This window comes from Pygoscelis adeliae, unplaced genomic scaffold (genome assembly GCF_000699105.1).
Source record: "Pygoscelis adeliae isolate BGI_AS28 unplaced genomic scaffold, ASM69910v1 Scaffold68, whole genome shotgun sequence".
In the NCBI taxonomy this organism is placed as follows: Eukaryota; Metazoa; Chordata; class Aves; order Sphenisciformes; family Spheniscidae; genus Pygoscelis; species Pygoscelis adeliae.
The window spans coordinates 4,167,070-4,185,494 of NW_008825501.1; the positions used below are offsets into that span (position 1 = coordinate 4,167,070).

The window sequence follows — 18,425 nt, forward strand, 5'->3', positions numbered from 1 at the left end:
CACTTAATCAGATGCTCCTTGAAGACAGTGACTCCCATTCTCACAGCAGGCTAATCTGGGATGTCTTGCACATGGGTACAGTGTGCCACAGCCTGAAGGTCAACTTCTGCAGGACCCTGGAGCTATATCTTGTCTCTGTGCAAGGCAGAGACTGCACTGGGTTTCTCACCTTCCCACTGCATGTGTGTAAGTTCTTCTGTGTATAGGTATCCTAAATGTCAGAGGACATGCAAAATATCTGTGTACTGGTTGTAATGGTTCTGGTGATAATTCCCCTCTCAGTTATGCAGATAATTTGATGTAACCGGTTTGTGTACAAGGCAAAAAGAAAATTCCAGTAAAACAACACTATTAAGGCTGCTAAGGCAAGTAGTCAATGTGAGAAGAGCTGTTCTTCATGCTGCCCACACATGGTTAACTCTCCTCTGTCACAGGGTGATGCTACAATACAGTCCTAATTTCAGGAGCACTCACTGTTGTCACAAAAGACACATTTTAAGAAGGCATTTGAAGATTTTAAACTAGTGAAATACAGAGACAGACATATTCTAGAAAAATGTTTTAATGGAGAAAAGAGAGAAAAGGATAGGTTTGGGCAATATTAATTAGGAAGACATGACAGAAATTAGAAAAACGAGGACGTGGGTGGAGCAGCAGAGGCCAAATGATTACCCCAAGGTGTCAAAGAAGATGTAGATAAATTAAAGCTGGAGGAATTGCTTTACTGGTGCACTTGGTAATTCTTTCCACCAGTCACGTCCTTCTGTGAGCAGTGAGCACCTGGATCTTCTGGCTCTTTGTACACCATTCATTGAACAGCAGACACTGTCAGGCCAGTTCTGCTCCATGCCTCCCCTTTGTCCACAACATGGGTCTCCTTGGCACGCGCCTGTTCCCCGTACCCACTTGTCTGACGCTTCAGTTTCTCCCCATGGGACAATGACTCCAGGATGCTGTGAAGAACCTCTCCTATGCCCACAGAGACACCATGGTTTCCCTCCGCTCAGCTCGACATTGTTTGACACCCCACGTGTAAGCAACCAAAACTGCTGGATGTTTTTTTTCTCCTTTTCTATGCATTCCAGGTGGACTTTCACACTGGCAGTAGGGATGTCCCACTCCTTTTTGAAATGTCCCACATTAAACGTAGCAAGGAGCACTCTAGCTTTGGCTACAAACTGTGAGGGCTTCTTAGGACCGTAGATTTATATGGCCTAAAGGAAACATCTTCTTTGACTCTTGGTACAACACAGACGTTAAGTTTCATTCCAGATTCCTGCAGGGAGTCCACTCAAAATTTGCTAGTGGGCCACCCCATTTGGAAAAACATACAGTCTTCTCTGAAGTTGCTGAAAGAGAGAAGATAACACTATTTAATGAGGGTCATAGTCATTAATTACCTTCACTGTTAAATACTTCTATTCCCTACTGAACTTCTGGCTCCTAGCTTATGAAAAGAAACAGGGGAGCCAAAGGAGAGAGATTAAAGGTGAGAAAAGCAGTGAGTAATGAGGACTGGACACAGGAGGGGGTGAAGCTCAGGAGAGGGGCTGAGGGTTGGGTAAAGCTTGTATCATGTTACTAAAAACATACTGTGGCAGTTCAAGACTGCAGTGTGTGGCAGAAAGGTGGAATGGGAGATGCAAGGCAGCAGGCAGGTCATGACAGTCTACAGGGTTTCAACTTGGAAGCTGAAACAGAAAGAAGAAACATCAAGAGACGAAGACATCGGCAAAGCTATGCAGGGCCCTGGGACCAGGGACATTGCAGATCAGGTCTAAAGTGCATTGGCAGCACTCCATAAGACATAGGAGTAGAACAACAGACCCTGAGGTACATCAGAAAAATATTGCTCAGCACCTGCTCACAATGTGCCTCCAACACACCCTGCCAAATCTGGCAGTTTCTCATTTAATAAAAAAAACCCAGCTCTCCTTAAATTCGTCCAGGGAAATGAGCAGGTCCAGGAGTAAGGTGGTGTAAGGGTAAGAAATTCCAGTCCTGTGTTCCTGCCCCATCTGGGTGATCATGAGTCAACCTGGCTGTGTGCCTTACATTCCCCCTCTTGTAGCAGCACACTGAGTCCTTTGCACAGGGCTTTAGGATCCATGGATGAGGGGAGTTATTTATCAGCTCTAAGTTTTGGGGGATTTCTTTTCTGATTCTTTCTTTGGTAAATAGAAAGATTCTCACCGGATAGAGAAATTATTAGAAAGCACTTGGGAGAGAGCTGGAGCTCTGCTTGCTGCTGTTATCAGTACTATGATTAAATTTGATTTTTTTTTCTTTTTACTTTTAACCTGATTTCAAATTTCCTAAGAAAAACCTCTACCCAAGCCTTTTTCCCTGTAGCCTGTGGAATTATGCTATGTCCTTTACTTTGCATGACCTAGTGGCAATAAATTTTGTTTCAGGTCCCTGGACAGTATCAGATTGTCATTCCCACATAGCTATGGGCTACAGACCGAAGCTCAGAGTGTAATGAAAGAAGCTGCTAATTTGAGTGCCTGAGTTGAGACAATATGGGGATGATTTTTCAGATGCGTTAAGCATGCCTGACCCCTGGGATGTTGTGGTTCAGATCAGCACTAGTTTGTTGTGGTCCTCTCCACTCTGAAGGACCTGGCACAGACAGAGAGCCAAGGAGAGATTCATGAGGTGTCCAGCTTAGTTGGAAAGTAAGCCAAGGGGAGGAGGACACTGTTAGAGCGGTGCTTAGGGCTCCCAAAGAAAGGGGAAGGAGGCACAAAAGTTTATTATTTGCTAGCTACTCTCTGTTATACTCCAAAGCAGCCAGGCCCTGAGACTTCAGGTCTGCAGACTAAGGATGGGACTCCTCTCCATCTGATAAGGAAAGAGTTGTGTGAGTAAGAAAGAGAAGGAGAAAGAGAAACTCACTGCACAGCACCTCCAGCCATTGCAGTTGGTTGGGGGAGGCTTTAGGGGGAGGAGGAGGAGCGGGAGAAGTATTAGGGCTGTGAGCCACTATTCATTTACAAACTATAATTAATTTGATGTTTAGATTAATTTCTGATGCACTCTCAAAGGTGCACTGAAAGCATTTTTCCTTTATTATAATGTTGATTGCTTATTGGGGAGATAAATCTAACTGTCAGTTATGCACTGACTTACCAAAACTTTCAGACCAAGCAAGCATGTATGCATAAGGAACAGCTGTTTGCAGCTCTCCAGTTAAAGGGACAGCTCTGTCTTTTCCCAATAACTCATATTAAATAAAATCTATACATTGTACACAGGGACTTCTGCTTTCTTTTGTAGCGCAACAATTTATTAGACAAGAATATGTTAGCAGAATCTATCTTCTATTTATCTGTCTGTCCATGTGTCTATCACTATTCTATCCATCTCTCCACACAAGTGATAGACACAGTCCATCCAGAGTATGTTTAAAAGCTATGGATATGTTTGTACATACCTACTCACACACACACACTTACACAATCATTTCAAATGTTTTTACTCATAGTGTAATTAGATGGAGGAACTCATTACTGCAGGGTCTTTGTGGCTACTCATTTAATGACCTTCAAAGGGGGAACGGCCATTTATGTGACTAATAGAAATGACCGATGTTAAGAGTTAATGCTAGAAGAAAGAAAAGAGGAAAAAAAAAAGTTTTTAAGGAGATTAAAAACTTAATGCTCTGGGCTTCAAATCAATCCATCAGCATTGGGACCCAGGAAAAGAGCCTGACTGGGCTGTCGTGTGCCTGCACACCGTGCTATCCACCTCCCCTAAAAACCCTTTGGCATTAGATAGAGTAGATGAACTTGAATCGTATACAACTGGTCCTACATGTGCTCCAAGGATATTAGTTTCTTATGTGAACACCCCCATGTGTAGAAATGCCAGAGGAGGGTCTCTAGTGTTACTTTCACTCAGTCCAGAAGTTTCCATTCAGAAGTCAGAAATAATGACCCCTCCAACGGGCAGGCCCATTTCTGAACTCAAGGTGATGGATCTGCAGAGCCAAGACTTACCACATCCCCCTCTTGTGAGACTGCAGACCTACGACAGCATTTTGGCTACCCATTTCATCTGTCTTTATGTTTGTTTTCCCAAGATCTCTGTCATGCAAGGTGAATTCGAGCTGTAGAATGGATGAGTCTCTATCAATCCATCCCACCACCCATCGCCCCCCCCCTATATCTATCTTCAACTTCTTTATATCAATCCATCCTGTCTCATTCACTGCACGGGATTGCTCTTCAGCATTTTGAAGTCTGTCAGCTAACTAGTTACTGAGCAGCTGTTCAATAGATCCTCACAGCTCTGTGCTTGGCCTCAGGCCTTCCTTCCCGCACAATATTCAAACCCTACTATGAATATGAATTTATTATTATTTCCTCATCTGTTTTCCTAAGGCCCTTCCCAGCAGAGCATTTGAGAGGTTCATGAGCATTTTCACAGTGCTCATGGTGTCCTCATTTCACCAAGAGGATGATGAGGCATAGAAAGATATTCAAAACTATTTATTAATCTTGGATGCTTAATCTGAGATGCCATGAGCCTGACCAGTCTGTTTGCTTGTTTTCTCAAAGTATTTAGCAGAATGCAGGGCATGCTACATTTATGTTCGCTTCACATGCAGGTACAGGCAGCAGCCTTTCTGCCAGTGAAATCTCAGGTCACGCACCGAGCACCAAGAAAAGAGGAACACACAGTAAAGCTTCATTTTCACTGGCAAACTAAAGAGGCCTTGCATATCAGCTCAAACACTGTGCCATAACTATCCATATCTTTTTAATGTTTGTATACCATTGGCTCTAGCTGGGCCATGACAATTAACTCAAGGCTGTGCATTGTTTGGGCATGGCTCAGCAGTGACAAGGGCCAGGGACTGTCCCTAGACAGCAATATAGACAAGGCCACCCTTTTTTGAGGGGTAAGAGAGTTTAGTCATGTAGATACAAGCCATGATGTGCCAGTTGCACTCAGAGCCTCCTCTATTTTATTTACTAGTAAAAAAATAGCCTAGGAGATCTTATTAAGGAATTTTTTGATATATGGTTTACCCAGCATAACTGGGATGTCATGGCAGAAATAGGGATCAATTCCAGTTCTCCAAGGCAGCATTTGGTTGTAGAATTACAAAACCATCCTTTCCCTGCCTTATTTACTGTCTACATTCCAACACTTGCAATAATGAGTCTGATACATTGCCATTTTCCTCACCCTGTTATGTTATTCATTCTGTACAGTAATTAAAACAAGGATGCCATGAAAAAAAATACAGAAATGTGTGGTTAGAAGCAATGCCTTAATGCATATACAAAACAATACAGAATTAAAATTTTATAGGTAACATAATTTCTTGCATTCCTAACTCGAGTGCTTCATTTTGCAACCTTATCATTGTTTTAATGAATTGGTGCATGTGATATCTTCCCTTTTCAAGTAAGCAAACTAAAAAGAAAAAAATATCCCCAGGTGAGATTAACATCTTCAAATAGTATATATTGACATCTTCAAAGGTTGTCATCAGCGTTACAACTTGCAGATCCCCATAAAAATAGGTATACCTTTCTTAACCATTCCTAGTTTCATCTATTTCAAATCCCCAACCAAATTCAACCTCATCTCCACTCTCACCAGTCATGATCTGCAATAAATCACATGTGTATAGGTGTGTACATTATATATGTATTTATATATATATATTTCTGCAACAGCAAATATGTCTGCAAATTATTAAAAACAATGAAAACCACTGAACAAGTGGTTTGAATTTGGGCAACCTGCTCCAATGCTTGCTGGCCTTCAAGGTGAAAAAACTCTTCCTGACATCCAGTCTGGAACTCTCTTGTCTCAATTTATGTCCCTTGTCTCTCATTCTCCCACCATGCACAGCTGTGAAGAGACTATCTATGTCTTGCTTTCACAGGGCAAGTGTTCCAGCCCTTGTCCATCTTGATGTCCATATGCTGAACTCACTCCACTTTGTCACTGTCTTTCCTATGTTGGGGGAAGGGGGTGCCCAAAACTAGATGTCCAGGTGTGGTATAATGAGTGCTGACTAGAGCAGGGTAATCGTGTCCCTAATTGACTGGCTGTGCTCTTGTTAATAGAACTCAGGATGCTGTTGGCCTTCCTTGCAGGCCAGGGCACATCTCATTACAGATCCTCAGTGATGTAACCCATGGAAAACCTAGGGACAGTGGGACTATGGCCATTTTACCAACTGAGCTTCAGTCCCCTTGATATTTAGCCAGGCATTCTTATTGTTATAAAAGGAAGGAGCTGCATCTAACGTCTAAGAGCAGCTGCTATCTTTGACTACTTCACAGGCAACAGGTTTTGGCAACATGACCTACAAATCTGATTGTGTTCTGACCATTTAAAGGTGAAATTATATGATCGTTCTAAAGATAGGTCCTTAATTACCCTTTAAAATCCTTCTTTAGAAGGGTTTTCAGAAATTGTAATGTATTTACCCTGATCATTGTGTATCTCCTGACATGGCTGAACAGGCTCCAGAAAGATTATTGTGTTATCAGGCTTTTAAAAATGTTTATGAGGGAAGAATTTTTTGCTTCTTGATTTTAGCAGTCTGCAAGAGCCACATTTTCAGGGGTGACTCATAGTTTTACCCTACCCCTTCAACCTAAGATCCCTGTCCAAGTTATCAAAAATCATCCTGCTTTTGTCAGGTCTTCAGTTTTTCTAATTACAGGCATTTTCATAAATGTGTTTTCCAGCAATATTTCTACTCTTCGTATTTCATTAATTAAAACAAGCATATTTTCCCATCTCCCACCCAAGAGTGGATCAAGAGTTCAGATGGGTCTTCAGGCAGGAGCCCCAGAAGCCAGAATTATATCAGGATTTAGGCGTTCTATGATATGATTCAAATCTCACAGACTGAATGTAACTCTTCTGAGGGACTGCAGAAGGCTCTTCACAGGGATCTCCAGGGTTCAGGCTACTCTTTTGAAGACCATTAATGGTGAATGCTCTGCTGGCAGACCCACAGGAATTTATCAGCAGCTACATTATAATATGAAGATGTTTCATTCCCATTGATGTTGATAACAAAAGAAGCCAGCTGATCTTCTCCCTCTCTACTGTAGGTAGTTGAAAACACAGAGGTCTTCATTGACACTGAAAGGACTACAGATGTAACAGCTGGTTGGATCTGGAACAGTATGTTATCTTCCAGCTTAAAAAGTCCTTGTATAACTCTTTCCTTTCTCCTCTTGGTACCCAGCATAGTTTAGTGCCAGTTCACAACCTCCTGGTCTAAATATTAAGAGATTTTCTCTTTTCTTTTTCTTTCCCAATGACTTACTGTGTATGAGGAGGTTTTTTTCTGCTGATTTCCCTTTTAGTTTTGTTAGCTGGTTTTCACACAGTGGCCTCCATAGAAAGTAAAGTATTGGTTTGAAAAGCATGGCCAAAAACTATTCATCACTGCTTCTGGCTTCTGAACAGAAACTTCCAGATTGTCCCACAAGAGAAGCTTCAATTCTTTCTATATCTATTGGCTTGCCCCAACCTACCCATAATGAAGTATCAGGTGTGCAATGACGTAAAGGGGAGAGATGGTTAGTTGTCCATCTAAGTGATGATCAGCAGGGGCAAGGTGGGGAGATTCTGTACATTGCTACACCAATAATGGATCTATTCCAGAGACTCCCTCAGACATGAGAGAACTGATAAAAAATAGTCACTAGTCACTAGTACAATTCACAGTGCACCTTCCTGATTGGTTTTCCTGTGGGTTTGGGTTTTTTCCCCCTTGATTAGGCCAGGAAGGAATTTACTTCTCCACTATGAAATATTATCAAAAAGAAGGTCACCTTTTATGATGCTTGTCTCCTATAGACCAAGAAGGATGACTGGTGACTTCAGTAGCTGCAGTGTTCATACATGGCTTCTTTATCAAGAACCCACAAATTGAGTGGGATCCAAGAGAGAACCTGGGAGCAAAGAAATTAAGATTAAGATAAGAAATTGATTGTGACATGGCTGGTGGGAGCTTCAGTAGTTATTTTCATCATGTTTATATTGTACAACTCCAAGAAAACAAATGTAAAAATAGCCTTCATCTTGATTCAGCAACACTCTCAGTGCATCCTTAACTGAGCACCTACTTAGATCCCACTCATAATTTGCATAAAATCTACACTAAGCTCATTCTTTGTTTCTGGTTTTACTCTGGCAGAAGAACTTGTCTCCTCAAATGTTCATCTGCTTTTTCCAACCATGTACTTTCCCCATAAACCTTATATTGACACATCGTGACATCAAACATTTACAAGGAAGGCTCAGAAAGCAAATCAAGAAGAGTTCCTTCCATTTCTGAAAGCAGTTAAGAAATTGCTTCAGTTCTAATCATCATTTAAAAAAAGACCAAATACCATTCACTTATCTATGGGTGATTCCTCACTGGCTAGTTTGTTCCTTGTGAGGAGATCATCATCATCATCATCTGGGTTGGAACATTATGCTTCTTTTAGAAGAATCACAATGCTTCTTGTTCACAGCAGACATGTATGTATGCTGGTCCAATATATGATTCATGGGGCATCCAAAGAATGGCTGAAGCCTGAATCTTTCACTTCTTCCATCCATTCATTGGATGACTTCAACTCCTACTTGGCAGAACAGGTAGAACCACAGTCCACAGCATCAGAGAAATAGTTGCTCATCCTTTAGACAAGCTCTGTTTACAGGAAAAAGAGAAGTTTTTAGTGTTAGCTCCATTCTTAAGATGAGAAATCTGTTGTGGTTTTGGATATATATTTTTTTCCCCTCTTTTTAGAAAAAGTTGGTCCTGATCAGGTGCCCTGGTTCCAGATGTATGTATGAGTCAAAACCCTAGATCTGACCATGCAGTAATTTAAACTGTCCAAATTCTGGTCTAATTTTGTGCTTTCAGTGTGAGTCATGACAGTAATTTATGTATGAAAAAAACCCAGATTGTGTAAGAGAAGACTCATGGGAAGAAAAGTCCTTCTTGGTTTGAACCACCATATTCAGGTTCAGCATCTACAGCCCTCAACCTTCTTCAGAGAAGATACTGCTTCTTTGAGGCACTATCTGGAGAGCATCCAACAGACAATGGACAACAACAGGGACCGCTTCTCTGCACATTTCAGCTCACGCTGCCTCAATGTATAGAAGTAGTTTCATGCACGGGAAGACAGGAAGGTGACATAAGGAAGATGCTTGTGTATTTCAAGCTACCTTCTGCACTGGGTGTTCTGACCTTTAGAGAAAGTTAATCATGCCATCTACTTTCACTCTTCATTTAATCTCCCCTTCCCATCTGTTCAGTTTCTCTCAGCTGGAAGCAAGATGAAGAACGAGTACCAGTCAGCTGTCTCAGTGGTCCACAGCCCACACTTTGGGGCCATTTATTATAAGGCATTAACATCAGTTGTCACCTCTATCATGACTGTTACCGCAGTCCATGCCAGATTAGTAGGCAAGAAATTATTTTCTAAATATCTGAACTGTGAAATGAACGATAGAGAGAAAGACAGACAGACAGATATGCAGTATCAGAAGGGATCTTCTGATCCTTTAGACTGAACTCTGAAATAACATATGCCAGATATTTCAGCTCATGTGACAGGTCCAAACCTTCTGCTTGAGTCATAGCATCCCTTTTAGAAAATCTCTTAATCAAGATTTCATGTGATAGGTGCTCCACCCCTATTGCTAAACAAGATGTTCCAAAATAGTTAATTACCTTCACTATTTAAAAAATGCAGACTCAGTGTCTTATTTCCATTTTAAATTTGTCAAACGTCTGCTTCATTCCAGAAGAAATCATCAAACTTTTTTTCTATATTAAAAAACCCACATTCTATTAGAAATTATTTATAGACTACAGTCAGAAGACTGTTTAACCTTCTCTTCAATAAACTGTGGCAACTCTCATTACTTTTTCAGACCTAGAATTATTCTTGTAGTTCTGAATAATTCTTAAAACTTATTTTTTGTAGAGAAATCACCAGAACTAAATGCAGAATTCCAGTAAGGATCTTTCCTGAGCTGTTTCCTCCTGAAACCTCCTGTTTCCAGATGTAACATCACCTTGCTACTTCCAGAGGATTTCCCCAGACACTGGCTTCATCCCAAGACTGTACTGTGTCTTGGGACTTTGAGTATTTCAACATAATCCTGAGAGCTCACGTATTTAGCTCTTACCATGACACCCGTGTTCTTCTTCGAAGCACTGTTTTTGAGTGAAGATTTCCCCTTTTTATGAGTGACCCACTTGCTTTTTCCTGTGGATACTTAATTTTGCATTTGGTTGGATTAAAATGAACACTCTTTAACTGAGTCCAGCCTACACATTCACCCAAGTCAACGTGACTTACTTCTGTCATTATTTACCACTTCACCATTTTTGCATGATTTGCAAATTTTACTAGTAATTACTTTAGATGTCTCCCAGGCATTGTTAGAGAAACTGAGTAACACAGAGCTTTCAGCATGCTCCTGAAGGAGCCTACTAGAAACTCCTCAATATTGTAAGTCAGAATTTACAATTTTTTTGGTGGTCTACCTATTATCCAATTTTTAACAAGTTTGATATGGGCTGCTTTCATTTTTTATAAAGAAGGGCTCTCTCAAATACTCTGTAAAAGTTTAAGTATACTCTATGAAAACTTACTTTATTAACAAAACTTGCAACTTCATGCGATCAAGTTCATTTGATAGATGCTATTTTCCATGAAACCATGATGATTGGTATTAATGGTACACCTTTTAATTCTTTGCCATATCATCTCATATCAAAATTTTCATAAATTTGCTTAGGCTTATGAAAGATTAACTAAGTTTACCACGTCATCTAGTTTACATCCTTAAAAATTAATAATAGATTTTTTTTGAACACTTTGAAGGTTTTCTAATATTCCATGAATTTCTAAAATGACCATTAATTGTTCAGCAAATTTCTGAGCCAATTCTCCAAATATTCTGAGGTTCCAGTTATCTCATCCCACAGATATGAAATATTTAATGGCAATTGTTTAACATATTCATCAGTTACTGACTGTTCATACGTTAAAAAAATGGGTGGGTGGATGGATGGATGGATGGATGGGATGGATGGGATGGATAACTGGGTAGACGGATCTTACTTGGGCATGATTAAACATCAATGGAAGGTTAAAATATGCCAAAAAGTCATCCAACCCTATTAGACACAGGAAAACAGCTGAAGTGCTATGCCCTTGATCTGCAGACATACTCCTTTATTGAGTATTCCAGTACCCATAAATCACCTTACAATACAATACCTTCCAAAGCACACATACATTATAGACCTACTTACATACAGATTGTATCCTGAAATTCTTTACAGCACTAAAAAATTGCAAGACAGCAGCTAGTGCATCGTGTAAAGAACATAGCAAGGTAAAGACCTTGCAAGGCAATTAAAGGAAAACCTCCATTCTCTGATAAGACTAATAAACATGGAGAAAGAGAAACTGAGCAATCTTAGAAATGAAATGGACTGAAGTGTCAGGGAAGTACTGAGGGGTAGGTGGTCAGGTCCAGATTGTGGGAGAAGGGCGAGAGCTCCTCCCCAGCATCCTTCCCCAGAGGAGAAGACTCCTGTGATTTGAACGCCTTATAGTTTCCTTCCCAGCAGAAAATGCCTCCCTGACATCCCAAGATTTCACCCTTCACTTGTTAGTAACAAAAGCAAGGAAGCCATGCATTAAGGGGACAGTTATATTAATAACCAATTATATTAATAAATAATTCCTTAATTACTAACTCAAACGCTTGGGGGAAGGAAAGGGGCTGGGCCTCTGGTCTAACCAGTTGCCAGTGTTTTCCGCAGCTTTCTCCATCTTAGTAGTCTGGCCGAGGCCCCCAGTTATGTCCTGGGTAGCAGCACTTTGGACACAAGGGAAGCAAGAGTCATGGACTTCTCCTGTGCCAGTACCCAGCCCACGTGCACGGCGTTTCTTCTTTTTCACTGCATGGGAATTTGCCTTCCACAGGCTGAGAGGCAGATCTTTGCTCTTCTGTTATTCTCATTTCCCTCTAGTGAGATGAACATGTGTTGAATGACAACAGGGAAAAGTTCAGAAGGATGAGATCCTCTCCTTAACTAGTGACTTTCATAACTGGAGGATCAAGAAGTGCCTAGATAGATCCCTCGTGGCAGTCAGACAAATACACTGACAGCCAGAACCAGAAAAATGTATCTCTGGCCTAAAGAAGCTAATAAGCACCAATGTCTATTTGTTTCCGTTGCATCTCTGAGATGGTAGTTTTGTGCAGCAAGCATCTACAACATAGATCAAATAACTCTTCTTAGTTTTAAGACAAGTTAAATATTTGTTTCTTTGAGTTTCCTCTTTTCCTTTCCGTTGTCTGAGACCAGCCTAGTTACATGAGTGGACCTGCTGTAGGACCATCTGCCCCCATTTCAGGAGTCTGGATCAAAAGCTTGCATATGGACCTGTCATTCACCGTGGTCTTGACTTCTGATTTAGGGGATGCTCAGTGTAGTTACCAAGCATTGGGCTCCATCCAGAGGAAAGCTTCTGCTGAAGAGAGGCAACATGTTATTCCAACCTGGTAGCAGATCATTAAAAGGCTGTTTTGCACATTAACCGCTAATTCTCCTTGCAGCATGCAAAGAGAAACAGAAAACTCAGAAAGACCAATTAGGGATCCATGGGAACCTAATGATGTGCTCATTCAGGACTGCACTTAGTGCACAAACCAATTCATGGCCATGCAGAGACACTACTCACTGTGAATGAAAGTTTACAGTTGCAAAACAGTCTTCAAATGCACTCTGAGATAGATTGCTAATTCCTCTCTTTATCATCTCAGCTGATTAAAACAGAAAAACAGCCCTTGAGTAATATCAGTTACATAAAGCCATTGGTGACCATGCTGGCGCCATGAGAAGGGCATGAAGCTCCCTCAGCATGCCCCACTACCAAGACTTCCTGTGGAAGAAATGGGGAGAAACCAAAGTACCCTCTAAGATGCTACTCCAGTTTCTACCCGCTAATCATTTACACATGCAGGAAAAGAGCAGGCCAGGAGAAGTCATGGACTCCAACATCAGTACCTTCCTGGAAGATGCTGTGCAGAATCAGGAAGATTACATGCCCTGAGCTACAGTCCTAGCAGTTTTCTTCATTCTTTGCTGCTTTGATAAATCATTTATTAGAACAGCCTGGGGGAAAAAAAAAAAAAAAGAGAGGAAAAAAAACATCCCCCCCGTAAAATAGATTTATCACAAAATCCTGTCCTCCTACCAACCATCTTCAGACCAGAATATATATTTCTCTGATTATTAATTAACTGATGCACAGAAACAGCTTAAAGCTTTTTAACCTCTCCCTTTCTCTTTTGTCCTTCAAGAATGTAGATGACAATGCAGGGGTGGTGTTCAAAACACAGATAGCTTCTTGAGCAGCTGTAGTATTATGATCATGCTTTAAGACCTATAGTCATGGGTTCAAGCATTAAAGCCATTCAGAAAGCAAGTATTTAAGCTATTTTCCCAGTACGTACATGCTGTTTCTAGTCATACATGTTTAAATCTGACATAGCACCATTAATGCTGTTGACATAGATGTGGAGAAACAAAGCTGGTTAACTGCCAATAGTGCACATAACAACAAAAACAAGAAAGTCATATAATCTACCAGTAGATACTTGATCTGAAAAGAGAAAGGAATATGGTATTGTTAGCACAGCTTGTCTGTCTGTCTATCTGCCTATCCCTTGTCACTGTGACCTCTCAACCCTCAAGATAAGCCATAGCTTTTCTTCTTTTTGGAGTCCATACAAATACCTTCAGCAATATGAAACATAACTCCACATAAATAACAGGAAGGGGGAGAGCCAAATGCACCAACAACTTCTGAGCATATCAAGACCCCTGAAACCAAAACAGTCACATGAAGCTAGAGGAATTAGCTGCTCTGTCCCTAGGATGCGTTCACAAGGAAAATGCACAATTATTGGCATTTGCTCTCCTCCTTCTCTCTCCCCAGCCCTCTCATCCCAGTCCCTCCACCCTCAGCAGTTAGCCAGTGAAGATTTTTATATTACAGCAATGGGATAGAAGGACAAATAAGGAGGAAAAATAAACAGTCCAAATCTGTAGGCAACTAATACCAATAGCATCAGAGTACAACTCCCAGCCTCATTATTAGGTCTAAATGAATATAGTGAGCAAATGCACTTCTGATCTCTCTTACTAGTCCCATTTGTTAAAAAGTTGTATTATTTACAGCTTTGCACAGAATGAGGAAATGGCCTTAGAATTCCACCTCAAAAGCAAAGTGATGATAAAAACTAGTGTAGCTTTGTGAACTTATCTAAAGGCAAGGTTTTTGCAGAGGTACAACTGTATCAGCATCCCAGCACCAGGGCTTATCACCCAACTAAAGGTCTAGTCTTGGCAAAAGTAGACAAATAGTAGACTTCCATCAGATTTGACAGCATTTCTGGTGGGATTGGCATGCCTTAGGGGTTTGATTCAGCAATTAACATCACTTTGGGGAGTGGCTCACCAAACTGGCACTAGCCAGTTAACAACATCTTACCTTGAGATGTCAGTCCCAGCTGTGGAACCAGGTAAATCCCACAATAGAGGTACCCTGATTTAAGCTAGGTGCCTGCCCTCATTGCAGTTAGCACTGGTCCCTGCCACACAGCCAGTGGGATTTGTTTCATTTGAGTACAGCTAGGAGTGTCCTGAAAAAAGAAAGAAATCATGTCCTACACTCCACTGATTATATTGGCTAGACCTCCACTGGTTATTTTAGGATCCCAAGGTGATTTGCTCACAAATGGATGCACATGTAGACACACTCTAGATGTGCACATTGAGTCAGCAAGAGGTACATTGCAACAGGATCAATTACAAGAGTAGAAATCAAAGTTCACAGGCAAGCTAGGTTCTCTAAAGACATGATATAAGCAATTATCCAGCTGCAGCCAACTCAGCTTCAATATTTGGTAGCTGCTTATATACTAGTAAAGTAAACATACCTGGCACTTTGCTCTAGCACTGGGGCCAGCTGGCACAGAATGGCCCACACCTAAACTATTAAATTCTCTTACTTTGTAGAATATCATGGCCACATCCAAGCTAACTACTGAAAACAGCCTCTGTTCTGTGCTAATACTCAGACTTTGTCCAGGAATTGTTTGGAATTAAGCACAAGCCAAAACTATGTCAAGGACCTTTCTAAAAATTCAGTAGTACAGGTGATTGGGTTCCAGTTTTTCTGAACTTCCCTGGCACAGTTTTATCTTACTGTTATAGATGCAGCTGATGGGTCTTGGACAGAAGTATTAGCAATCCAGAGGTGATTTTAAAAAGAACTGGCTTTCACTACATCCTATATTCAAAGATGTGAGGTAGCTAGACAGCAAATTTCAAGTTGAAGCATAAGTAAAGCATTTCCAAGGGACCTTCCAGCAGTATTTAAAGACTGAATCAACTCAGGTGTAATCAGGAGGTGTTTCGTATGTTCCTTTGCTGCGATCAGATCATAGGACCTTGTTGACTGATAGATTATTCAACTAGTCAAATGTAGACTGGGAACATTACCAGGTGCTTACTGGCTAATAAGTGATTGCAAAAGCAGATCCATCGCCATTGAATAATACCCCAGCTCGTTACTCACCATAACTCTCCAGTTTTTTGTCTAGAGATTGATGACTGCTGTCAGGTTTGAGCAAAACTTTTGCTCACATCTTCAGAACTGCAGTGTCGGTACCTCCTCATCTAGGTGGTTGGCAGGAAAACTGCATGGACAACCAGTTATTTGGAGCCTTGGCTTCAAGAGGGGAGGACGAAGAGGGATGCCTGTTTATTCTATGGGCCTCCCTCTTAAAACCACATCTGCCATACTCAGTAAATCTGTTGTCTCACTTCGAGGCTAAGACCATACATTTTATCACCTCTCATAAACTTATGTTATTAGTCAAAGGCAGGGAGTACAGCTTTAATGCAAGAGTGAGAAGGTGTGCTTGCATATACGTGCATGTGTATGCATGTCTTTTTCAAATGCAAGCCAACCTGTGTCACCTGTGAGACTTGCTTTCAAGGAGGAACTAGACCAGGGAGGAGGTGCTGCTGAATGCATTCACACTACAGCCCAAGGCTGTAAGCCATGCCTGGTGCTGTTGTCAGGAACAGGTGTACACCTGGCAGCAAATGCTCAGCATTAGCTTTTTGAGGGGCTTTCAAACTGCCTCTTCATTTCAGCCTGTCTGTTGAGAGACACTGGGTTCCTAGGGTTGATTTGTGCTGCCAGAGCTTTGCAGGGGTGGGAGAACAGATGGCTTTGTCTGGAGCGCAGGTTGGTCCAGGCTAGTCTTACCCAGGGTTTGTGCTCAGAAATGTTGTTGGCACACAGGGACATTTCTGGCAAAGGTAGCAGAGGCAATTCTTATACAATGTGATGGCCCCCTGCCTCACTAATATCTCAGACCCATGGTCACTCCAGCTAAAGTCATATACAGTCTTGGCAAATGAGTCCTTTTCCTGGAGCTAACATAAAAAAAAGAAGAAAAAAAAAAATAAACCTACACGAAAAACCCTTCCCAAAGCTGAATGCATTAGATGCATTGTATCCTGACCTATCTTGGTTCTTCCGGTCCCCAGTGAGCAAGTCTTCCATTGAGACAAAGAATGTCATTTTATGTGGCCTGTAGATACAATACTCAGTCACTATAGGTGTTTCTACTGCTGAATGCACTCCATGGCTGGTTGGATGATTTGCTGGTAAGGTATGAAACTACTTATGGAAACCATGTTAGGAAAGTACTAGCGTTCATCTTTCTCAACTGCAGAGTCAACATAAAGGCTGCAGTAATTGCCAGTTAATAAAGCTCCTCATATTGCTTAAGTGGCTAGCAATCAAACTATTCATACCAATGAATACCATAATGGAGAACTTATTAAATTCAAATTTTACTTATATTGCCATAATAAGGAAGTAGCAGTAGGTACATCAGGTCCCCTTCATCGTGAATATTGGAAGGCAAAGGAAAGGTTATGTTGGTGAGTGAAGGAGGGTCTAGAGATTTACCCCAGTCATGATGGAGGGAAAAAGAGCAAGACAGAGTGCCTTGAGATCATACATCACATCTGCTGGCACCCAGCTCAAAGGTGACCCAAATCTTGCGTGTGCTGGTACTGTGGCACCAGCATTTGGATCCCCGTGCTTCACATAGTCTTGTGTCCAAACTGGCACTCAGACCAGGCACTGCATCCTGGGACACTGACCTATAACAACCCCTCCTTCCCTTCGTCCCCCATTGGCAACCATCCTCTCCTCACTCTCCTGCCTACCCGCCCACCCTCCTACCTGCTCACTCCCTCCCACCACCCTCACCCCCTTCCCCATGTTCATTCTCAGTGGTCGTTGCATGTACGTGCCTTGGCCCCCTTCAGCTCATTAAGCCCCCTGCCTTGCCTCATGTTTTGACAGGTTTTGTGAGTTTTGACAATCCTGCCAGTGCCCAAGCTGCTATCCAGGCTATGAATGGCTTCCAGATTGGCATGAAGAGGCTGAAGGTGCAGCTGAAGAGGCCAAAGGATGCTAATCGTCCCTACTGAAGAGTTGTGGGAACCACTGGATACAAAGCACTAGCACAGGTAACTGCATGGAGAAGGGGGTGTCAGCTGTGGTTGTAGCCTCTTTTTGTGTTGTAGACCCTCAAAAAGATTCAGCTCTGCAACTCTCTAGCTTCTGCCTTTTTCACTTAGGCCTCTGGCGAGAGCCACACTGCACAGATACACACCCACACATAAACCAGGAACTGTTTGTGTGTGTGTCTCTTTAGAAAAAGAGGTGGAAGGATGCTTAACGAGGGATGAGCCAAGTTCCCCACCTCATGGGCATCCTGCATCTCTAGAAAGTCTTCCTGGTCACTAGAGGAGAGCCAGCAGCTGTCCTGATTCCCCTTGCTCAGCCTAAGAGAGCATTTCTGGTGGCTGAAGAAAATCTGCAATTAAGAGATGGAACTGGGCTGCAGTTTAATCCCAGGTGACTGGACTGGGACAATGTCTGTCTCAATAGCTCTGTGTTGCAAATGTTTCAAAGCATTCTTCATTCTTCATGCAGTACAGTCTGTATCCAGTTTCATCCCAGCATAATACTTTATGTAAATATGTCTCCCTGACAACTAAATAACCCCTAATTTCTTTCTTCCCAAGCCCAAGAAATTAATAGAAGGATCCATGCCCACTTCTTGCTCAGTTACTGTTAACTACTGTGTATAGATAAAACCCAACCAAAGCAAAGGAAGATTTGATTGGCTGAGGACCTAGACAAATCTGAATGAGGGTCTCATTGTTAGACTCACGTACTTTGTGTTGTTGGAAAGGAGCCAGCCTGACTCTCCAAGGGAACTTCTAATACATGTAACAGCGTCAAAAATAT

The 18,425-nt window shown here is 41.7% G+C and overlaps 1 protein-coding gene across 1 annotated transcript in view; it reads left to right on the top strand.

Annotated features, from left to right (window-relative positions):
• Nucleotides 1-17,599, top strand: part of CELF4 (CUGBP, Elav-like family member 4) — a 695,746-nt gene extending 678,147 nt beyond the window's left edge. The window contains exon 16 of the mRNA XM_009331557.1: nt 17,472-17,599. Coding sequence (XP_009329832.1) covers nt 17,472-17,599 — 128 coding nt within the window. The remainder of the gene's footprint in view (nt 1-17,471) is intronic.
• The last annotated feature ends 826 nt before the right edge of the window (nt 17,600-18,425 follow it).